Consider the following 22,169-nt stretch of genomic DNA (forward strand, 5'->3'; position numbering starts at 1 on the left):
ATGGTCCCTGTACAGGCACGTATTCAGGCATGGTGTTGATTAAAAATCGATGGAGTTTGCGAGTAGAGAAGACATGCACAAGCTAGGAGTCTGGAGCCTGGGGAGAAGCTGACATCTTGGCAGACCCAGGGAATGAATGTCCAAGGTGACAGGGGCTCAGAGCCTGTAAGAAATAGGTAGATGAGAGGTTATTGTAGGAAAAGAAAAATGAGTCCATGCAGAAAGTAGAGTCTCAGCATCAAGCTGGGTTCTGGGCCAGAGAGTAGCTTCAGGTTCTCTCAGGCTGGCACCATGCCAACTTGATGATCTCAAGTTGAATTGAGCAAAAGATGGGAAATACCTGACTGAGGTGGAGCAGGTGCCTAGGTGCCTGCTACTTTTCAAACACTGTCTCTTAAAGGTTTAATATGTCTAGAAACCTCCTTCATTAGGATGTTTATTGTAACATTATTGTAATAGGGGAAAACTGGAAACAACCTTGGATAAAGGTGTCCATTGATAGAGGATTGGTAATTGCTTGTATATATTATGTAGAACATCTCAGGATAAATAAGAAATTTGTGTGTTAATGCTAGCTGAAGTAACAACCCAAAACTAAACTAAACTGGCTGGTTTAACCCAAAAGCTTATTTCTCACACACATATAGTCCAATACATATGTCCTTGGTGCCTTTCCTCCAAGCAGAGAATTAGATTTTGGCTCCTTCCATCTTGTGGCACCACCATCTTCTAGGATCTCCTTAGAGTCTTCTGCTGGACTCTCTGCATTCAGCCAGCTGGTTAGCTGAGAGGGAGAACACTACAAAAGCTGGCCAACACTGGAAGTTGTGTTTGTTACTTCTTCCCAGGTTGTGTTGGTCAGAACTGAAGTCAAGGAGACTGGGACATGGCTTCTTCTGTGTCCAGGAAGAAGAAACGGGATTAGTCAACATCTAGGCGATCTCTGCCACAATTGGTAAATTTGGTTGCGGCCAGGCCAGAGCTACTGACTTATTGAGGAAGAGGAGTAGGAGGGATATACTCTTTTGTACATTTTGGACTTTATAAATCCAAATATTACCTGTTCAAAAAAAATTAATTTAAGAAGGGGAGACGGGTGAAATTCTGGTTCATCTGTGCTGTGAAATATTACATAGCAGTTAGAATGAAGTAGATCTGTACATACTGGAATGGAATGATCTGTAATTAAGGTAAACAAGCAAGTTATAGATAAATTTCTGCATTGACTTAGTTTGGACTACTATAACAAATTACCATAGACTGGGTTGCTTAAAACAAATATTTTTTCTCACAGTTCTGGGGCATGGGAAGTCAAAGATCAGGATGCTGGCAGATCTGATGTCTAGTGAAGGCCTGCGTCCTGATTTAAAGACAGCCATCTCCTGATTGTATTCTTATATGGCAGAGGGCAGGAGCAAGCTCTCATGTCTCTGCTTATAAAGGCACTAATCCCATTCCTGAGGGTGCCACCCTCATGACCTATTTACCTCCCAAAGGCCCTACCTCCTAATATTATCACATTGATGGCTAGGATTTCAACATATGAATTTGGGAGAGACACAAACATTCAACCTATAACATATATGTATATAAATATATGGAATAAGGTCTGGGAGATGGGTGGAGGTGCAATACACATTTGCTTTTTGTGTACTGTTTGAACTATAAGGAGAAAATATTCCAATATTGTGTAACACTAACAATGTAAATTCTCTAAAGAAATTCATTAAGATCAATTTCACAAAAATATTTTGGAGGCCCATAAACCCCAGCTTCATTAATAAAGATAATGTAAATTAAAACTAAAATGAGATTCCATTTCACTCTCACCAGATAGGCAAAATTTTAAAGCCAGAAAATACTAAGATGAAGAGCAACAGAAACTCTCATCCTCTGCTAGTTGGAATGTCAATTGCTGTGACCTCTTTGGAAAAAGCAGGTTGTTACTATGTAGTAAAATAGAACCTGTGCTTCCCCTATAGCCCAGCAATTCCACTCCTAAGTATATATATATTAATAACCTCTTGTACATGTGTTCCAAGTAATATACACAAGAACATCTATATCAGCATGTTTTGTAATAGCTAAATAAATAAAGGAAAGCACCCAAATAGAATGTAAAGATAATTATACAGTGGATACTTTATGTGGAAAGGTATTTATGCAGCTACATAAAGTAACTTGACTAAATCTCAGAACAGTGATGATAGCAACAAAGTAACAGAAGAACACTTACAAGTGTGACTGTAAGTGTACATGACTTCCCTCAGGGTTGGAACAATCTCACAAAAAGCATTCCAAGTAGGGAGGAGGGGAGGACTGACCATCAGCTGAACCTGGCAGAGCCAGTAAGACTTGGATGGGTGGAGCAGAAGAAAAGTGGCATTCCTGGAAGGAGGAAAGGCCTGAACAAAGGCAGGCACAGTGAAACCAGGTTGAACAGAGTGTTGGACATTCTCTCACAAAAAGGGAACTCACAAAAAGGTCAGAAGTAGGCACAATTGAATAAGAAGGGCAAGGAAACAACAATCAGTTTGGTGATTAACTCTAGGGGAAAGGAAAGGGATGCAACCAGGATAGGGCACACAGAAGACTTCCAAGATTCAGGTAGTGTGCTATTTCTTTTTTTTTTTAATATATTTTTGGCTGCCTTGGGTCTTTGTTGCTGCACATGGGCTTTCTCTAGTTGCAGTGAGCAGGCTTCTCATTGTGGTGGCTTCTCGTTGCAGAGCACGGGCTCTAGGAGCACGGGCCGCAGTAGTTGTGGTATGTGGGCTTCAGTAGTTGTGGCTTGTGGGCTCTAGGGTGCAGGCTCAGTAGTTGTGGCACACGGGGCTTGGTTGCTCAGCGTCATGTGGGATCTTCCGAGACCAGGGCTCGAACCCATGTCGCCTGAATTGGCAGGCGGATTCTTAACCACTGTGCCACCAGGGAAGTCCGAGTGTGCTATTTCTTAACCTGGTGATGAGTATACAAGTGCTCAACTATTCCTATATGTTTATGTGTTCTTTTAAGGTATATTTCATAATTTTAAGTTTGGTTTGTCATGGCTCGGGCAGTAATAATATTTATGGTACCCCGCAGTCTGCCCATCCCTTCTTTCAAGCTGAGGGAACGTCCAACACTCTCTTCAACCTGGTTTCATTTTGTCTGCCTTTTTTCAGGCCTTTCCTCCTTCCAGGAATGCCACTTTTCTTCTCCACCTGTCCAAGTCTTACTGGCTCTGCCAGGTTCAGCTGATGGTCAGCCCTCCCCTCCTCCCTACTTGGAATGCTTTTTCGGAGATTGTTCCAGCCCTGAGGGAAATCATGTATACATACTACCTCACCCAGACCATTTCCGGGCACTTAACCTGTGCTGCCAGGTAACCATAGTCTTCTCTTTTTGTGAGTATTCTGTATTTCAAATTGGGTTGTGGATCACCCATGAGGGGTGGCAGATATCCTATCAGTCAGTAGGAAGTAAAGGACTTTCTTGGAGTTTTGGGTTTGGTGGTGTTGGTTATTTGCCCACCTTAAGCCATGCCAGCATGATGACAGTCTAGAAATGTATAAAGAGCTGTATTTCTCTCCTTTTTAGGAAAATTTGCAAAAATGTATATACCATTCAATTCTCAGCCTTAGGCAGGGGTATCAGAATCTCCGAGGCACAGCAGTAGTTTATAAAAACATTCAAAAATGCAGGTATCTCTCACTAACTAAACTCAGGAACTGAATACTCACATTTATCTTCTGATAACTTGGTATACCTCACTCTCTGAACTCAGGAACTGGATAGATTCAGACAGCATGGAATTTAATGCCTAGGTTCATTAAATTAATATAAATTCAGGGCTTCCCTGGTGGCGCAGCGGTTAAGAGTCCGCCTGCCGATGCAGGGGACATGGGCTCGTGCCCCGGTCCGGGAAGATCCCACATGCCGCGGAGTGGCTGGGCGCGTGAGCCATGGCCGCTGAGCCTGCGCGTCCGGAGCCTGTGCTCCGCAACGAGAGAGGCCACAACAGTGAGAGGCCCTCATACCGCAAAAAAAAAAAAAAAAAAAAAGTGACGAAATTAATATAAATTCAGTTAAAAAGCCCAATAAAATCTTCATAGCAACAATTAGATTTAACTGTGCTAAGGGATATAAATAGGTACCTCATGCAGTCAGTAAAATAGCCTTGTGAGGTTTCTATGCCAGTTTTACAGCTGAGGAAACAAACTCAGAAAGGTTAAGAAACTTTCCTCCAGAAGTTCCTGGAAATGCTTAGCATAGCACCTGGCTTGTAAGCGCTCGGTAACTGATAGCTGTTACTTATTAGTTGGTGGGACTAGAGTAAGAAAGCATTAGGGAGGTGGAGGTTGAGCAACAGTGTGTCTGACTCAAGTCCACTTGCTCAGGAAAAACCGGTTTCAGCCGCCATCTGCATGATGTCATTCACACCATACCACTGCTGCATCGTTGCTGCCCATAGCAGTGCCTAATTTCTTTCTTTCTTTCTTTCTTTTTTTTTTTTTTGGCTGCATTAGGTCTTTGTTGCTGCGCACAGGCTTTCTCTAGTTGCGACGACGAGCAGGGGCTATTCTTCATTGCGGTGCGTGGGCTTCTCATTGTGGTGGCTTCTCTTGGTGCGGAGCACGGGCTCTAGGCTGGCGGACTTCAGTAGTTGTGGCATGCAGGCTCAGGAGTTGTGGCTCACAGGCTCTAGAGCACAGGCTCAATAGTTGTGGTGCATGGGCTTAGTTGCTCCACAGCATGTGGGATCTTCCCAGACCAGGGATTGAACCCATGTTCCCTGATTAGCATGTGGGTTCTTAACCACTGTGCCACCAGGGAAGTCCCAGCACTGCCTAATTTCTTATTGCAGTGTCTGGGGAAGGAAATGAAGGCTTTCTCTTTGATTCTCAGTGGATTGTAAAGCCTTGTTTGCCTTTAGCACCCAACCTGAATGAGTGAATTTGGGGTTCAGCTGTACCAAAATTAGAGACGCCCCTGCCTGACTAGACATTGAGTTGGAAGTATCAGGACATCAAGAAATGTGGACAAAAGTTCCCTATCAATTGCAGTGCGCCTGCATTTATGAACTCTTCTCCAGGCGCATAGCTGTGAGCAGTCTGCCTAAAGATGAGATTGTCTTCCATCATCCAAAGAGACCTGGGCCCTGGAACTGATGTTACTTCCCTGGTGAATGGCAGTGGACCGTGACAGAGGGAGGGCTCTCCATGACCGTAGAGTAGAGTCTTAGGCTCCGTCCACCCCATCCAGCACACAGAAGGTGTTATCCTACTGTTATCAGATTCTTCTGCTTCAGTCTTGTGGGGGGCGGGTAACTTGTTCTCACTTAGTTTTAACTCACCCAAATCCTAGAGAGAAAATAATTAATTTTAAAGATTTGGTAGCTTTGTGGTAACTATTATAGAATAGTCGGTGCTGTATTGGGTCTTCTTATGCACTTGACAAGCCTTGGGACACAGACTGAAAGCAGGAAAACAAAGAGGAACTAACTCCATATTGCACAAGCACCAAGGTTGTCATCAGAAAGTAAAGCTGTTGCGTCTGGAGAAAACCTTTCTCAATATGGAGTTGGGTAATTTCACCTGTTAACGTATGTACACATGGTGTGTACAGTGTGTTATTAACACTTCACCTGGCAGGGAGACCCAGGAAGGAAGCAAGTTTGGAGTGCCAAGGACCCCTTGGAAGGTCCTGGTGAAGCATGTAAGTATGCATTGGCACCTACAAACATGGCATACTTCGATATTAAGTAACCAGGCTGTAGAAAATGTATGGCCAGGAGATGAGTGTGCCCACAAACTGCCTGGGGAAAGGAATGGATCTTTGGACCACAACCCCTCGATGTAGAAAGGGTAGAGAAGGAATTGGCACGGTGAAAATTTAGAGAAGTGGGCAGACCCAAGGGCAGCAGAGTAGAACCTACAACTGGGATGCTGGCACAAAGCACCCCAGCGAAGGGTCTTAGTTTTTCAACAGAGATAAAATTCGAGGGGTGGATTATTAATACAATTGTCCTTGGAAGGGCCCCAATTCACAGTTATCCTGCAGCCCTTTTATCAAAACCCATGCCTTACTCAGATCATGATGTTCCTTGCATACTGTAGAGGTGAAACCTCATCTACCCATAATGTCCAGACCATGGGAAAAAAGTAAGAGGAAATAAAAGTAGCACTACCTGCAGGTGTGTAAACAGGAAAAACAGAAGAGGGAAAGCAAGCAGTGCAGGCATGCTCCAGGATCCTTTTTTCCCCCTATTCATTCTCCCCAACCCATCCAAATCTTGACTAGGGGAAACTGTAGAAGCATCCAAGACAGATAGGGAAATATGAAGAACTCAGAACATCAGAGGCTTGTGGGCTGCTTCCCCACGTATGGCTTGGGGCAGACTACAGGCTGGCTTGCATCATGTCCAATATACTGTAGGAACAATAATGTAGCAGTGATGGAGGGCAGAGTCTAGGCCAGTGAACACCAGGATACCATACCCAGTTCCTCACAGCCTATACTTGGTCTGCAGGAGGTCAAAAGCTTCCCTGTGTCCTATCAAAGCATGCGGAAGTGCTGTAGAGACTTGTGTAGAGAGTTGAAATGAAAAGGCCTGCAGAGGTGGGCTTTATGGCAGAAGGCAAATGGTTGGGACCATGGACTTCAGCTCTGAGGGCTGGCATCACACTCCAGAGGCCAGATGAGGCCCACTGCATCTCAGCAGGTAATTATAGGAACTCAGGAATCATGCCAGGTATTTCATGGCAGAACTAGAAGACAGTATAAGGACCTGCTCACAATGATCCATAGCAACGCTTTCCTTCTACCGTGAGGTCATATTTGAGCCTCTCCCTTCCCACACCCCAAGACCTTCTTGACAAGGTGAGGGGGGGAGGGAAAGAGACCTGAGAAGCAGCATTAAGAGAGACCAGGTTACTCTGAAAGACACTGTGTGAACCAGATAATTTAATATTTACCGGCAAGCTCGAATCTCCCTTTCCTGCCCAGCAGGATGGGGGCTTATAGGAAAGATTAGATTACAGAAAACAAGCAACATTGTCTTTGCACCTCTGAGTTACAGGGTGAGTTAGTGTGCATCCCTGCTCTAACCTTGTTTGTGCTTTATAGGGCAAGCATATGAAGTGTCCAGTTAAAGCCAGCCCTTTGGCTGCCACCCTCACAGCTAGTGGGGGCAGGAAATGAGAGCCTTTGTACAGAAGCAGATCATGGGCCCAGTGTTCATCTGCAAAGTGAGCAGGACCCACAGCAGACCAAGGAGGAGACCATCAGCAGACATGGTGGGACTGTGGTTGGATGAGCACTGCAGGGGGCTTGCAACAAACCTGTTTTGTCACTTAGGGCCTCTCGGTTGCCAGTGACAGAAAACCCAAACTGCATTAAGAATGCTAGCATTCCTCTGTAACAATAGCCAAAGTAGAAATTTATTTTTCTCGTACATAAAAGTCTGAGTGTAAGCAGTTTTGGGCTGATAGTTCAACCCAATAATCAAGGTCCCGGGCCCTTCCCATGCTGTGTCTGCCATCCTCAACATTGAGCTTCTAGCTCCCACCACTGCACTGCTGCACCCACATTGCTGCAGCGTGAAGTGGGTAGGGAAAGTAGAGGACACACAATTTTGTTAAGGTCATGAATTAAAAGTTGCATATAGGGACTTCCCTGGTGGTCCAGTGGGTGAGACTCCATGCTCGCAATGTAGGGGGCCTGGATTCAATCCCTGGGAACTAGCCGCAACTAAGAAGTCCGCATGCCACAACTAAAGATCCCGCAACTAAGACCCAGCACAGCCAAAGTAAATAAAAAATAAATATTAAAATAAAAAAGTTGCATAAATCTCTTTTTTAAAAATTTATTTTGTTGAAGTATAGTTGATTTTCTTTTTTTTTTTGGCCACACCATGCATCATGTGGGATTTTAGTTCCCTGACCAGGGATCGAACCTGTGCCCCCTGCATTGAGAGAGCAATCTTAATCACTGGACCGCCAGGGAAGTCCCTATAGTTGATTTTCAATGTTGTGTTAGTTTCTGGTGTATGGCAAAGTGATTCAGTTATATATGTGTGTGTGTGTGTGTGTGTGTGTGTGTGTGTGTGTATACACACATATATATATATACACACACACACACACACACACATATTCTTTTCCATTATGGTTTATTACAGGATATTGAATATAGTTCCCTGTGCTATACAGTAGGTCCTTGTTGTTTATTCATTCTATATATAGTAGTTTGCATCTGCTAACCCCAAACTCCCAACCACAAGTCTGTTCTCTATATCTGTGAGTCTGTTTCTGTTTTGTAGATTCATTTGTGTCATATTTTAGATTCCACATATAAGTGATGTCATATGATATTTGTCTTTCTCTTTCTGACTTACTTCACTTACTATGATCTGTTGGTCCATCCATGTTGCTGCAAATGGCATTATTTCATTCTTTTTTATGGCTGAGTAGTATTCTATTGTCTATGTGTACCACATCTTGTTTATCCATTCCTCTGTCAGTGGACATTTAGGTTGGTTCCATGTCTTGGCTATTGTGAATAGTGCTGCTATGAACATTGGAGTACATGTGTCTTTTTGAATTATTGTTTTGTCCAGGCATATATCACTTTGTCTTACATCCTATTGCCTGTAGCTTAATCACCTAGCCAGACCTAAGGTCTCATTTAGCTGTTGCCACAAAAATGCTGTGTAACAACCACAAAATATCAGTGGTAGACAACAGTAAGCATCTATTTCTTGTTCACATGTCTTCAGATCAGCCGATGTTTGGCTGGTCTATGTTGGACTCAGCTGGTCTTGGCTCCAGGCTGCAGCTTGGGTTCAAATCTGTTCAATGTATCTCTCATCCTCTTGCTAACAGCAAGCTGCCCAGGGCCTGTGCTTCTCATGGTGATGAGTTTCATGGTAATGGCAGCATACATAGGCCTTTGCAAGTCATGTATATGGGTTAAGAGCTATGTAAAGAAGGTGGCCTTAGGGCAAGGTTGTGACCTTGCACAGATCTGAGCCCTTTCGCTTTTACACTTACCTATCCAGGGTCAGAATGGCAAAATGAAGGCCTTAGCCCACCCAACTGCAGAAGCACATTTAAAGCCTTTGCTTGGATCATGTCTGCGAACATCCCATTGGCCAACACAAGTTATACCCAAGCCTAATGTCAGTGGGGTAGGAAGTATACCCCTCCCATGAAGGGAGGAGAGGAGGGATGGAACAAATGTCTTACGAACAATAGTCTACCAACCTTAACTACACAGAACTCTGGGAAAGCATGGTGGCCATATGTGCAATTAAAACTCTGGAGTTCTGTTCCTAAAGAAATAAAGAGAAGCTAGATTCTGGGGACAGTCTCTGCCACAATATGTATCAGTCAGGAGTCAGTTTCCACTTCCAATTTAATGAAACCATGGTTGTATTCCCCTACGGAAGCATCCTTCTTTTTGGCGCTAGGACTTTCAAACCCACTGAGCTCAAGGTTGCAGAGATGGGAAGCACAAAAATTCCTCTGTGTTTCATGTGGTGTAAAAGTGAGGAGGGTTACCACATTCTTTACCCCTTGTTTCCCAAACCTCTGCATTTTGGTTATGGGGGAGATGGCACTGTATACTGGCTGCTGACTTATGGCTTTTAAACTGAGACTTAACCAGGCCAATCCACTGTTCTACCTAACTGGGTCTTTCTGGATGGTAGGGCACGTGGTGAGACCAGGAATTCTGAGTGTGGTGCCACTGTCACACTTTATTTGCCATAGAATGTGTCCCTAAGATAGGAGCAGTGCCATGTGAGATATCACGGCAGTGGATAAGGTATTTTGCATGTCCATAAACTAGTGGTGGTGGCAGAAATCCTGCAGGCAGGGGAGGCAAATCCACACCCATGATATGTGTCTATTCCTACAAATAACCTTTCCCCAACATGTTGAAAGGTGTCCAAGAACCAGGTGTCTGGCCGGTCCCCCTGGAAATGGTGCCATTTATGGGTTTAATACAGCTTCTGAACAAACATTTTGGGCATTCAACAGCAGTGCTTAGGGAAATGCCTAGCAGTAATGCCTATGTTACAGAAGAAGAACAGTTACTAATCAATGACCTCAGCTTTCAGACTTCCCTGGTGGTGCAGTGGTCAAGAATCTGCCTGCCAATTGCAGGGGACATGGGTTCGAGCCCTGGTCCCGGAAGATCCCACATGCCGCAGAGCAACTAAGCCCATGTGCCTAGAGCCCGTGCTCTGCAACAAGGGAAGCCACCACAATGAGAAGCCAGTGCCCTGCAACGAAGAGTAGACCCCGCTCGCCGCAACTAGAGAAAGCCCGCATGCAGCAACGAAGACCCAATGCAGCCAAAAAATAAAATTAATTAATTAATTGAAGAAAAGAATGACCTCAGCTTTCATCTTAAGAAATAGAAAAAAAAAAAGTAATTTGAACTCAAACAGCAGAAAAGAAATAATAAAGACCAGAGTGGAAATCAGTAAAATAGTAAACAAAAAACCGTAGAGAAAATCAGTGAAACCAAAAATTGATTCTATGAGAAAAATCTATATAATTTTTAAACCTCTAGTCAGACTGATAAAGAAAAAAGGAGAGGGCTTCCCTGGTAGTGCAGTGGTTAAGAATCCGCCTGCCAATGCAGGGGACACGGGTTTGAGCCCTAGTGCAGGAAGATCCCACATGCCGCAGAGCAACTAAGCCCGTGCGCCACAACTACTGAGCCTGCGCTCTAGAGCCCGCGAGCCACAATTACTGAGGCCCACATGCCACAACTACTGAAGCCCACCGCAATGAGAAGCCTGCATACCGCAGCAAAGAGTAGCCCTGGCTAGCTACAACTAAAGAAAGCCCATGTGCAGCAACAAAGACCCACCGCAGCCAAAAATAAATAAATTAATTAATTTTTAAGATAAAAGGAGAGAAGACACAGATAGCAATAAGAGGAATAAGAGGTGATATCACTACAGTTTTTGCAGATACTGAAAGGGTAATATGTGAACAACTTAATGCCAATAAACTTAACAACTTAGATAGATTTATTGAAAAACATGAACTGTCAAAGCTCATTTAAGAAGTAGAAAATAAAGAAGTAGATAATCAGCATAGAGTTATATCTATTAAAATTTTGAATTTGTAGATAAAATCTATCCCACAAAGAAAATGGTGGCAGTAGCCAGATTAGCTTGGTGAGGACAAGTCTTGTTGAGCCTATACACAGTCTTTTACCCTGTCACCATGGCCACTTTGTAAAGGGTCTATTGACCAAGCACTAGAGAATCTAAGGAAGAGGCCTTCTGATGTCCACAGGTTGGGTCCTGTTGTCCTTCCGATTATTGAGTCTCAGCTACAACAGATGCCCTTGAATGATTTACACTCTATGTGTTGCAAGAAGTCCATCTTTCCGCTAGACCTCCTTGTCACCAATCTTCTAATCTTGTTCTTTCTAAATTCCTGACCAGCTGACTATCCAATTAGTGAGTCAAGTTAGCTCTGTACCGTAGTTAGATCTGCAGCAGAGTACTGCCCACTGGAGAATATCCCTTCATTGCTGGCTTTTGGAGCCACTCCAGAGTCAGCTGTGATGCAGCGGTTACCCACTTCTTGCTGGTTCCAGCATGTGTGTAGATTCATCTGTAAAAGAAGCCTGTGGGTTTTTTTCCTCCACTAACTTATATGTGTTCCCCTTGAGGGCATAGGTAGAATATTGAAGGAGATATAATCAGGCAGTGGCATTGGATACAAGAGGAGTCCAGTAGTTCACTGTGCCTTTGGACCTGCCCAGTATATACCATTACCATTTCACAATGGCAGGCTGATATGCCTCTCCAATTTTATGGTTCAGTGAACCAGGTAGTACCCAGTTCATGATAAGTACTTTGAGTTGATTGAATCTCCCCATGTCTTGCCCTCCACCTGTGCTTTATCCTATACCACCACCAGTGATAATTTGCTTATTTGTGATGACACTGCATGCTGTGGATGGCCAGGGTCCCATTTCCCCCCCACCAAGGAGGTTATCTGTGCCTTCCTCATATACATGAGCAACTCAATTCTGGAATCCCATTTTAAGGCCTCTCCTGATACCAGTTATGGTACCAGTCAGGTCCCAAAGGGAAATATAAAGGGCACACTCAAAGTAGATAATTTGAGGAGAGTTTAATAAAGGAGCTGTTTGCAAAGGCATGGGCTGGGCATAGGGAAACCAAAAGGAATGTGCAGTAGTCCAGTTTTGGCAAGGGGAGGAGATGTGGAGGAGAAAACAGATAATATCTATCTAGAACACAATCCAAACTAGTTTAAACAAACAGAATATTCTGGCTCACATATCTGAAGAGTCAAGCTGCAAGTCTTAGAGCAGGGGCTCAAATGAGGTCATCATTATCTGGTTTTTCCTGCATTCACAGGCTTCATATACAGGCAGGATCTCCTATCATGCTACAAAAAGGCTTCAGAACTTACAGCCTTTTTCATTCAAGCACAGTAGGATCTATCAAAGGATTCACTGGTTGTCCACAGGTTGACTCTGGTTAGATCACTTGGCATGCCTGAACCAGTCGTGGTGCTCAGCATCAAGGAGAGGTGTTGCTTGGTGTAGATCTGTGTCTGCAGCTCGGGCTGAGGAAAATCAGGGCGTGGAGCCTGGATGAGGAGGAGCAGTATTGATGCTGGGTAGCAAAAATACCATGTATCCCGTGTCTCTTCTCCCAGATATATGGGGCAGAGCTTTTCTATCTTGCGTACCTATGAATCACCTGGGGATCCCATTAAAGTGCAGAATTTGATGAATTAGGCCTGCAGTGGGGCCTGAGATTCCTTATTTCTAAGAGATGATGTTGATGCTCCCAGTCCAGGGACCACATTTTGAGTAGCAAGATTCTATGGCTGCATAGTCGAATGTGGTAGCCACTGGTCCCATGTGGCTGTTGAGCACTGGAAATGTGGTTAGTCTAAATTGAGATGTGCTGTAAGTGTAAAGTGCACCCTGCATTTTGAAGACTTAATATGAAAAAAAACTAAAATGTCATCAATAGTTTTTATATAGATTACATGTTGAAATGATATTTTAGATATATTGGGTTAAATAAATATTAAAATTAATGTCACCTGTTTCATTTTATTTTTTTTAACATGGCTACTAGAAAATGTAAAAATACATACGTGGGGGCTTCCCTGGTGGCGCAGTGGTGAGAGTTCGCCTGCCGATGCAGGGGATGCGAGTTCGTGACCCGATCCGGGAAGATCCCACGTGCCGCGGAGCGGCTGGGCCCGTGAGCCATGGCCGCTGAGCCTGCGCGTCTGGAACCTGTGCTCCGCAATGGGAGAGGCCACAACAGTGAGAGGCCCGCGTACCACACACAAAAAAAACAAAAAACAAAAAACGTACGTGGCTCACATAGTTCTGTTGGATAATACTGCGTTATCCAACTCTTGAAGGAAGTAACTCTTGAAGTAGATAAAACTGGTGTTCTTAAACCATTTTCACTTATGATACTCAATTAGAAGAGCGAATAAAGCAGAGACCTCATGAGAATTAACCTCACGGGTCCTTGGACTTGGTGCACCCTCAGGACCTCATGACCTCGGGTTAGGTAATTGCAGGTTGAATTGATGCATAAGTGCTTAGGACAGGGGATAATGCTTGAGGGCATTATGGTAAGTGAAATAAGTCAGACAGAGAAAGACAAATAATGTATGATCTCACGTATATGTGGAATCTAAATAAGCAAAAAACCAAACTCATAGAAAAAGAGATCAGATTGTGGTTACCAGAGGCGAATGTTGTGGGGAGGGGCAATTGAAGTAAGGTGGTTAAAATGTACAAACTTCCAGTTATAAGACAAACAGGTATTGGAGATGTAACATGCAACCTGATGACTATAGTTAACAATGGTGTGTGATATACAGAAAAGTTGGTGAGAGTGTATCTAAGAGTTCTCATCACAAGGAAAAAATCTCTTTTTTTTAAAATCTTTTTTATTTATTTTTATTTTTGGCTGCATTGGGTCTTCGTTGCTGCTCGTGGGCTTTCTCTAGTTGTGGTGAGGGGGGCTACTCTTTGTTTCGGTCCGTGGGCTTCTCACCGCGGTGCCTTCTCTTGTTGCGGAGCATGGGCTCTAGGCACACAGGCTTCAGTAGTTGTGGCTTGCGGGCTCTAGAGCGCAGGCTCAGTAGTTGTGGCTCACAGGCTTAGTTGCTCCACCCGCATGTGGGATCTTCCCGGACCAGGGATCGAACCCGTGTCCTTTGCATTGGCAGGCAGATTCTTAACTACTGTGCCACCAGGGAAGTCCCATTTCTCTCTCTTTTAACCTATATGAGATGATGGATGTTAACTAAACTTGTGGTAATCATTTCACAATATATGTAGGTCAGGTTGTACACCTTGAACTTACATAGTGCTGTATGTCAGTTATATCTCAATAAAACTGGGGTAAAAACAAGATGGAAAATTAAGTTTTAGTCATTGCATAAGCACCCAGCGGCTTTTGTTTTTACTTCTTTTTTTCTTTTTTTTTTTTTTTGCGGTACGCGGGCCTCTCACAGTTGTGGCCTCTCCCGCTGCAGAGCACAGGCTCTGGACGCGCAGGCTCAGCAGCCATGGCTCACGGGCCCAGCCGCTCCGTGGCATGTGGGATCTTCCCGGACCGGGGCACAAACCCGTGTCCCCTGCATCGGCAGGCGGACTCTCAACCACTGCGCCACCAGGGAAGCCCTTTACTTCCTTTTTATGTTAAATTTTTAAAAAAACTTTTTATCTTGAGATAATTATAGATTCACAGAAAGTTGCAAGAATAGTACAGAGAAGTTTCTGAACCTTTCACACAATTTCCCCCGATGGATACACCTTATGTAACTGTAGTACAGTATCAAAACCAGGAACTTGACATTGGTACAATGTACAGTTCTTTGCCAGTTTATTACATGCAGGTCCTGTGTAATCACCACTACAATCAAGATACAGAACTACTACCACACCTTAAAGAGCTCCCTCAGCTACCTCTTTATAGAATATCCATCCCCTTTCTCCACCAACCATCCCTGACAACCACTAATTTATTCTTCATCTCATCCATTTCGAGTAGAATTTCATTTTGATTTATTTCTAGTTTTTGGAGAGTGTCTCTTTGTGTGGATATTTAGGTACGACATTGTGTATACATAACTTATCTCAGTTCTACTTGTGTTGACATTACCAGTTTCAGTGAGGGGTAGAAACCTTTCTTCTCTTTAAGTCCCTTTACTCTCCCGTTTATAACTGTCTTAAATATTTTCTCTGTATAAATTGAGAACTGCATCAGACGATGTGTGAGTACTCAGGACAGGGGACGATGGACTGGACCTGGTAGGCTTTGATCTTTTTAGGAAAGAGGAAATAGAAGGGACCATAGGGTCCCTCCTCCCAGCCAGCAGTCACTTCATTTCTCCCTTTTGTTTGTGCAGTTGCTTGAAGTAGAAATTACCACAGTGCTCATCAACTTTTCTAATCTATCCTGCATACAACCACTAACCTTTTGCTTAAACCTTCAGGTATAATTTAGAAAACTCAAGAGAAGGAAAACATATTATTAAATTATTTTCACTCTTTTGTTCTTCCTTCTTGATATTCCAAGATTGCTTTTCCAATCATTTATTTTTTGCTTCAAAAACTTCTACTAGCTATTTTTTAAAGGGTGGGGGTTGCTGTTGACAAATTCTCTCAGTTTTTCTTCATCTGAGAATGTCTTGATTTCCTCTTCATTCCTGATTTTCTCTGCGTATAGGATTTTTAGTTGACAGTTCTTTTCTTTCAGCACTTGGAAGATGTTGTGCCACTTCCTTCTGACTTCCGTGGTTTCTGATGAGAAACTTGACTTCATTCAAAGTTGTTTTTCCATTATAGGGAAGTTGTCATTTCTCTCTGGCTACTTTCAAGATTTTTCTTTGCCTTTAGTTTTCAGAAGTTTGACTATGATGAATATTGACATGGATTTCTTTGGGTTATCCTGTTTGGGATTTTATCAGCTTCTTGAATCTATAGGTTTATGTCTGCCATATTTGGAAAATTTTTAGCCGTATTTATTTGAATATTTTTTAAGCTCCACCTTCTTCCTCCTCTACTTTTGAGACTTCAATGACATAAATATTAGATCTTTTCTTATAGTCCCACAAATTCCTGAGACTCTGTTAATTTTTTTTCAGTCTATTCTCTCTCTGTTGTTCAGATTGGGTGATTTCTATTATTCTTTCTTCAAGTTCATTTTACTATAGAACTCATCTAGTGACATTTTTCAGTGGGTTTTTTTTTTTCAGTTTTAAAATTTCAGTTTAGTTCTTCTTCATCTGTTTTGTTTCTTTGCTGAGACTCTTCATTTGTTTGCAGTATGTCTGTAATTGCTCATTGAAGCATTTTTATACTGGCTGCTTTAAAATCCTTGTCAGATAATTTCAACATCACTGTCATTTTGGTGTTAGCATCTATTGGTTATCTTTTCTTGCTCAAGTTGAGATTTTCCTGGTTCTCAGTATAAAGAGTGATTTTCAGTCCTGGACATTTTGAGTGTTATGTTATGAGACTCTGGATCCTATTTAAATCTTCTGTTTTAGCAGGCTCTCACTGATGCTGTCAGATAGAGGTCAAAGTTCAGGTTCCCCACTCAGCCGCTGTTGACATCCTGGGAAGGGGGTGTAGAGTGGGTGCCTAATTACTGCTGGGCCAGGGTGGGAGTTCAGGCTGCCCACTGATCCTCTGCTGAGACCACCCTGGCTGGGAGGGGAAGGATGCCTTGTTTTTGCCACACTTGTGGCTTCTACTGACAGGATGGAGGAGCACATTGCTTCTGGCAATGGCGACAGCCCTGACTCTCCACTAAGCCTTCTGACAGCACCCTGCAAGTAGGAGTAGAAGCCTGGGGTCCCCGTTTATCTTGACTGGCAGAGTATAGGGAGTATTACAATTTTTTTTCTGTGGTTTGACTGGAGTAGAGTAGACTGGAGTAGTCTAAAAGTTTTCTTTCTTGTTACTCTGCCCCTTCCTAGTCCTTTGGCTAGAAAGAGCAGGATTTCTTTTTTTTTTTTCATCTGTGCCCATTTGTTTCTGGGTTGCTAGCTTCTCCAGTACTCAGTCTGAGATATCTGAGGCAAAAAGAAAACCATCGGAATCATTGCCATGTCTTTCTATGGGTGCCAAGGCTGCTAGTCAGACTATCGGACTATCTCCCTCTCCACTCTTCAGAGTCTTCTTATTTATATATATATATATATATATATATATATATATATATATAAAATATGTATATATATCTATATGTATATATATGGCCCAGGGTTTTTTTTTTAGCTGTACTTAACAGAGGGATTGAGGAGACGTGTTTATTCCATATTGTCCTGGAACCACAAGTCCCCAGGGACTTTTAGACCATTTCTTCTGCCTCACCTGGTGAACAGCAGCCAGTGAGGACAGTGTTCACCTGAATTGTTGGTGAGCTCCCTCCTCACCCACCTCCCTACCAGCCCAGTGGCCCTGCCTGTTTTTCTGTGATTCTGAGTTTGCCTTCTGGAATTTGAAATCATTCCAGCCTGTTTTGAGCAGGCATTTTCCAGTTTTCTACCACTTGCTAGTTCCCAGCCCCACCACTCAGAATTCTCCATCAACCAGAGGCCCACGGAGGCTGCTCCTGCACTGTTGCGGGCCAGAACTCTATTCGTGTCTCTCAGGCTGGAGTGCACGGTCCCCAGAGCGAGGCTTGCAATGCAGCTGCCGAGGAGCCATGGCGCTTCCCCGTTTTTCCAGGGTCAGTGGTCTGGTCCTTCTGACTCAAATGCCATGCAGTTTGTGAGAGTCCCTTTTAAGTTTAAGTTAAAGGAAAATATTTTGAGTTGAAGAAAATATTTTTGGAATACTTTTATTAAGACTCAAAATTAATGAATGATTTAAAAAAAAACCAGTGATCCAAGGTGAGATTTTCAGATGTCTGGGAATATATTATCCAAATTTTCTTCCACTTCCCCATGAGATAGGAAACAATTATTTTCGTTTCAGTCATTCCTAATGAATGATTTTAAGATACCTACCTTAGGGAGATGCAGCAAGAGAGACATTTGTCCAAGTGGAGTTAACAACAATGCTTGCACTTTTTAACTTAAAATACTTTTTTATATTTTGAAAAATTTTAGATACACAAGAACAGAGAGAAGAAATGTACCTTCAATTTAATAACTAATATATGGTCATATTTGCTTCATATAGTCTTTGTTATTATTTTCTCTCAATTATTTAAAGGAAATCCCAGACATCATTCATTTCACACCATGTACTTCAGAATTAGTTTCTAACAAATTGAACATTTTCTTTATATAACCACAATGCTATTGTCACATCTAAAAAAATAGTGATAATTCTTTCACGTCATCTAATACCCAAATTTCCACAATTGTCTCAAGAATGTCTTTTTTTTAGTGGTAAAATACACGTAACATAAAATTTACCATAGTAACCAGTTTTAAGTATACAGTTCAGTATATTGTGATTTTTTTTGTTTTTTGGGGGGAAAAAAAGTTCATTTAATGAGCTCCAGGGAACACTCAGTCTGCTGCCATACTAACTCATGAATTACAATGGATTGTTGGTAAGCAAGACAAGAAAACAGGGAACAAACAAAACAAACAAAATCAAGACATTGTTCCTTACTGAACTCTTCTCAAATTAGATCAAGGAGTTATGGTTAAATGCCACAGCTGTAAATTATTTCTGCTCCTGGAGAGGTTAGAAAGGGCTTATAATATTTACCCTTTTTTTTCAGACAGAATTTAGGTCTGAGCAAAACCTTTTGTGTCCTCCAACCTCAAAGTTTATTGGGGATGGAAGTCCAAATTTGCTGTCACATGCCATAAAAAGAATCTCATGAGCAGAGGGTCAAACTAATTTTGGAATATATGAATTATGCCCAGTGTTACTTTAAATAGAATTTTTTTTCTGAGATATACATTTTAAAGTAATAACTAGAATTATGACTTATAACATTATACCAGAACATATAAGATTTTTAGAAATTTCATGTAATGTCTGAAACATTTATGTTAACATATTTCCATACAAATAACCCAAAGAAAGTTTAGTATTAGTTGTTTTGTTTGTTTGTTTGTTGTTTTATACTGCAGGTTCTTATTAGTCATCAGTTTTATACACATCAGTGTATACATGTCAATCCCAATCACCCAATTCAGCACACCACCATCCCCACCCCACCGAAAATAGATGTTAAACTAAAATATATAAATTTTTGACTGATCTATGTGACTCTGGGTTCTGAAACTTCTACATGTCACATGCGTGTTACATAACACACAGTGTCAGCCCCAGGAGAGCAAAAACACTCCAATGAAGCAAGCCAAAGAAACAAGTTTCAAACAAGGTAAAGTGATGTGTAGACCAGGATTTTTCAATTCTTTCCTGTCATGCTGAAGCTTCCCGCTCCTGAATAACAACACGTTTCCCTTACCCTAGACACCCAAGAGCATGTCTCTTTTGGGCATAAGAATCTCTAGAGTTACACATGTGTAGTGAAGAGTGGACCTAGGGCTTCCCTGGCGGCGCAGTGGTTGAGAGTCCACCTGCCGATGCAGGGGACATGGGTTCATGCCCCAGTCCGGGAAGATCCCACATGCCACGGAGCGGCTAGGCCTGTGAGCCATGGCCGCTGAGCCTGCGCGTCCGGAGCCTGTGCTCCGCAATGGGAAAAAGAGTGGACCCAGCTGGCATACTCACAATGACCAAATTGTGTTAATCGTACTTTAAACCAATACGTCGCTCCACGATGAAGTTGCAATAAATGATATATTTGCTTTCTAGACATGAATGAGATGCCTTACTAGATATACTCCAGGAAGGCCAGAGAAACTGGAATAATTTACTGGTGAATTTCTTTCAGGATAGCCCATGATTTATCTAGAATATAATCTTCACATATCTGGATCCTTCAAATTAGACCAAAGGGAATATCTGGGCTGCAAGCCTCAATTAGAAGTGTGGTATGCTGCTATGCTGCCAACTGGTGCTCCCTGACCTGTATCTTCGGAGACCAGAACCCAGTGTGGTGGATGACCAATTCATGCGTTGAACAAAAGAAGACCTCCTACAGGGCAGTGTATGTGTCATTACAGGTATGGCACTTAGGGCCAAGTACCATAAGGACTACAAGAAAACAAACAAACAAAAGTAACACATGAAGCATATAGGATAAGGAGGCACCACAGTCCAGAGAACAAGCCACTACCATCTGTATACCCTGAAGAACAGTGGAAAGTTTAAATGTTGTTTTATCAAATTTCGAAAAAGAAGAAAGAACCTATCTGCCAGGAAGGGACATCGTGGGGTGCAGCATCCAGTTGGGTCAGGCTCTGCATCCCCTGCTCAGAAACCTTCGCCGCCTGGCTCATGGTGATGCTGGCAGCTGAGCAGCCCTGGAGAAGGTGCTTCAGTCTCCAGGCCTCGCAGAGAAGCTGGGGAGGTCCCCGGAGGAGGCTGGCCACACCCTGGCAAGCTCTGGGGGCTTCTGCACTCAGCTCTGAGCAGCGTCTGGCCTCTGGGCCACTTGCGGGGGAAGGGCTGGCCAATACATACACAGGGCTCAAGATTAGGAAGTCGATACCATCCAGTCACCTTCCACTTCCTTCTCCAAAGGAGAGGGAGGTGAAGGTCCAAGAAGAGCCCCAAAGAGGCATGGCAAAGATGGAGGATCACACAGAGACCAAAGGAGAGGACGATCGGAAGAGGGGCCACCGTAGCAATCGGGGTATACCATTGACATCTAGGCCCCAGGAGACCAGTGGAGTCCTCACTTGCCTCAAGTGCGATCCTGAGCCAGTGGACCTCCTTCCCGAGCACCCAGAAGACAACTTGAGTGAGAACGCCCAGATGTCTCCAATGAGCTCCTCCTCAGAAAGCCATGTCATCTTCTCAGATGGAGATCCTGGAGATGTCCTGCCTCCTTGGAAGCCTGAGTCCCATGCCATGGTGTTCTCTGCCCCAACCGCATGCTGCTCCCTGCTGCTGGAGAGGCTAAAAAAAGAAATGCTGGGTGAAGACCACCGGCCCAAATCACCAGGCTCACTGATGTCTGGAAAGGAGCTGCAGCGTGAAAAATCTTCAGACATCCCATCAAGAAGCTCCTCTTCCCTGGTGTCTACCAGCAGTAGGCCCTGCAAGCAGAAGATTCCCCTGCCGCTTTTTCTGCTGCCGCCGGGACTGAGGTCGCCCCTGCCGCTGACAAGGGATCGAGGTGAATGGCCCCCTTCTCCTAAGCTTCCGTGCTTAGCTGCTGCCAAAAACCCAGGCACCTTTGTTAACATAGTTAAGTCTCTCTCTCTCAGAACTAGCCTATTTAGCTCCAGGTTCCTTAGCGCACCCGACGCACTTACACAGCATTTAAGAGCTTTCCACAACTGGAAGGTCATATCTTTATTTCTTATCGCAGGAACACAACTTCTGTAAACTTTATTTCTGTCAGAACCTGTCTCGCCAAGCCATGGCTGGAAGAATCTCTGGATACAGATCAGGGGCAGAGGGTCCTCAGGAGCGGCATCTAGTCTACCCCGCGGAGGCGGTCGGCGTTGAAGTCCAGCAGGCCCTTCCGCAGGGAGGCGCACACGGCGGGCAAAGGCACCAAATCCTGCAGTGCGCACAGGTCCTCACAGCGCCAGAAGTCGGCCGCGCTGTCGCGGCGCAGCTTCACCGAGTGATCATGGCCCGAGCGTGGCCTCGGGGACGCTGGCTGCAGATACGATGCCCACACCCGCCTGGGGGCCACGGCTCGCCTCCCGGCCCCTCGGGCGCCCATCGCCCGGCGGCTGCGGCCCCGCAGCCTGCGCAGGACCGGCGTCGCACCAGAAGACGCAGGGCCACGGGCCCCAGCTAGGCCGGCCCCTCCATACTGCGCTCCGGCGCGGCCTCCCACCCGCAACGCCGGCCGTTGGCGCCGACCTCATCGGCCTCCGCGGCGCGGGCCAGTATATTGATTTTTGTGTTTTTGGTCACAATTTTGTACAGCCATCTCCAGAACACTTCATTGTGCAAAACTGAAACTCTGTACCCATTAAACAACTATTTTTTCCGAATAATATTTGAAATTGCCTTTTTAAAAAATTGAAGTATAGTTAATTTACAATGTTGTGTTAGTTTCAAGTATAGCGGAGTGATTCAGT

At 43.8% G+C, this 22,169-nt stretch overlaps 1 protein-coding gene across 8 annotated transcripts in view; it reads left to right on the forward strand.

Annotated features, from left to right (window-relative positions):
• Positions 1 to 22,169, forward strand: part of LOC105748413 (putative UPF0607 protein ENSP00000382826) — a 28,980-nt gene that overhangs the window by 3,667 nt on the left and 3,144 nt on the right. For 2 of the 8 annotated variants that reach the window (XM_049715944.1, XM_049715946.1), the window contains exon 3: positions 21,476 to 22,085. The exons of 1 other annotated variant lie outside the window; for it this stretch is intronic. In XM_049715944.1, coding sequence (XP_049571901.1) covers positions 21,476 to 21,883 — 408 coding nt within the window. In that variant the 3' untranslated portion in view covers positions 21,884 to 22,085. Of the gene's footprint in view, positions 1 to 848; positions 3,826 to 10,095; positions 12,486 to 13,129; positions 22,086 to 22,169 lie in introns of those variants that run through there. 5 more of the 8 variants (XM_049715943.1, XM_049715942.1, XR_007479690.1 and 2 more) reach the window with 4 other exon arrangements.

This window comes from Orcinus orca, chromosome 10, assembly GCF_937001465.1.
Source record: "Orcinus orca chromosome 10, mOrcOrc1.1, whole genome shotgun sequence".
Taxonomy (NCBI): Eukaryota; Metazoa; Chordata; class Mammalia; order Artiodactyla; family Delphinidae; genus Orcinus; species Orcinus orca.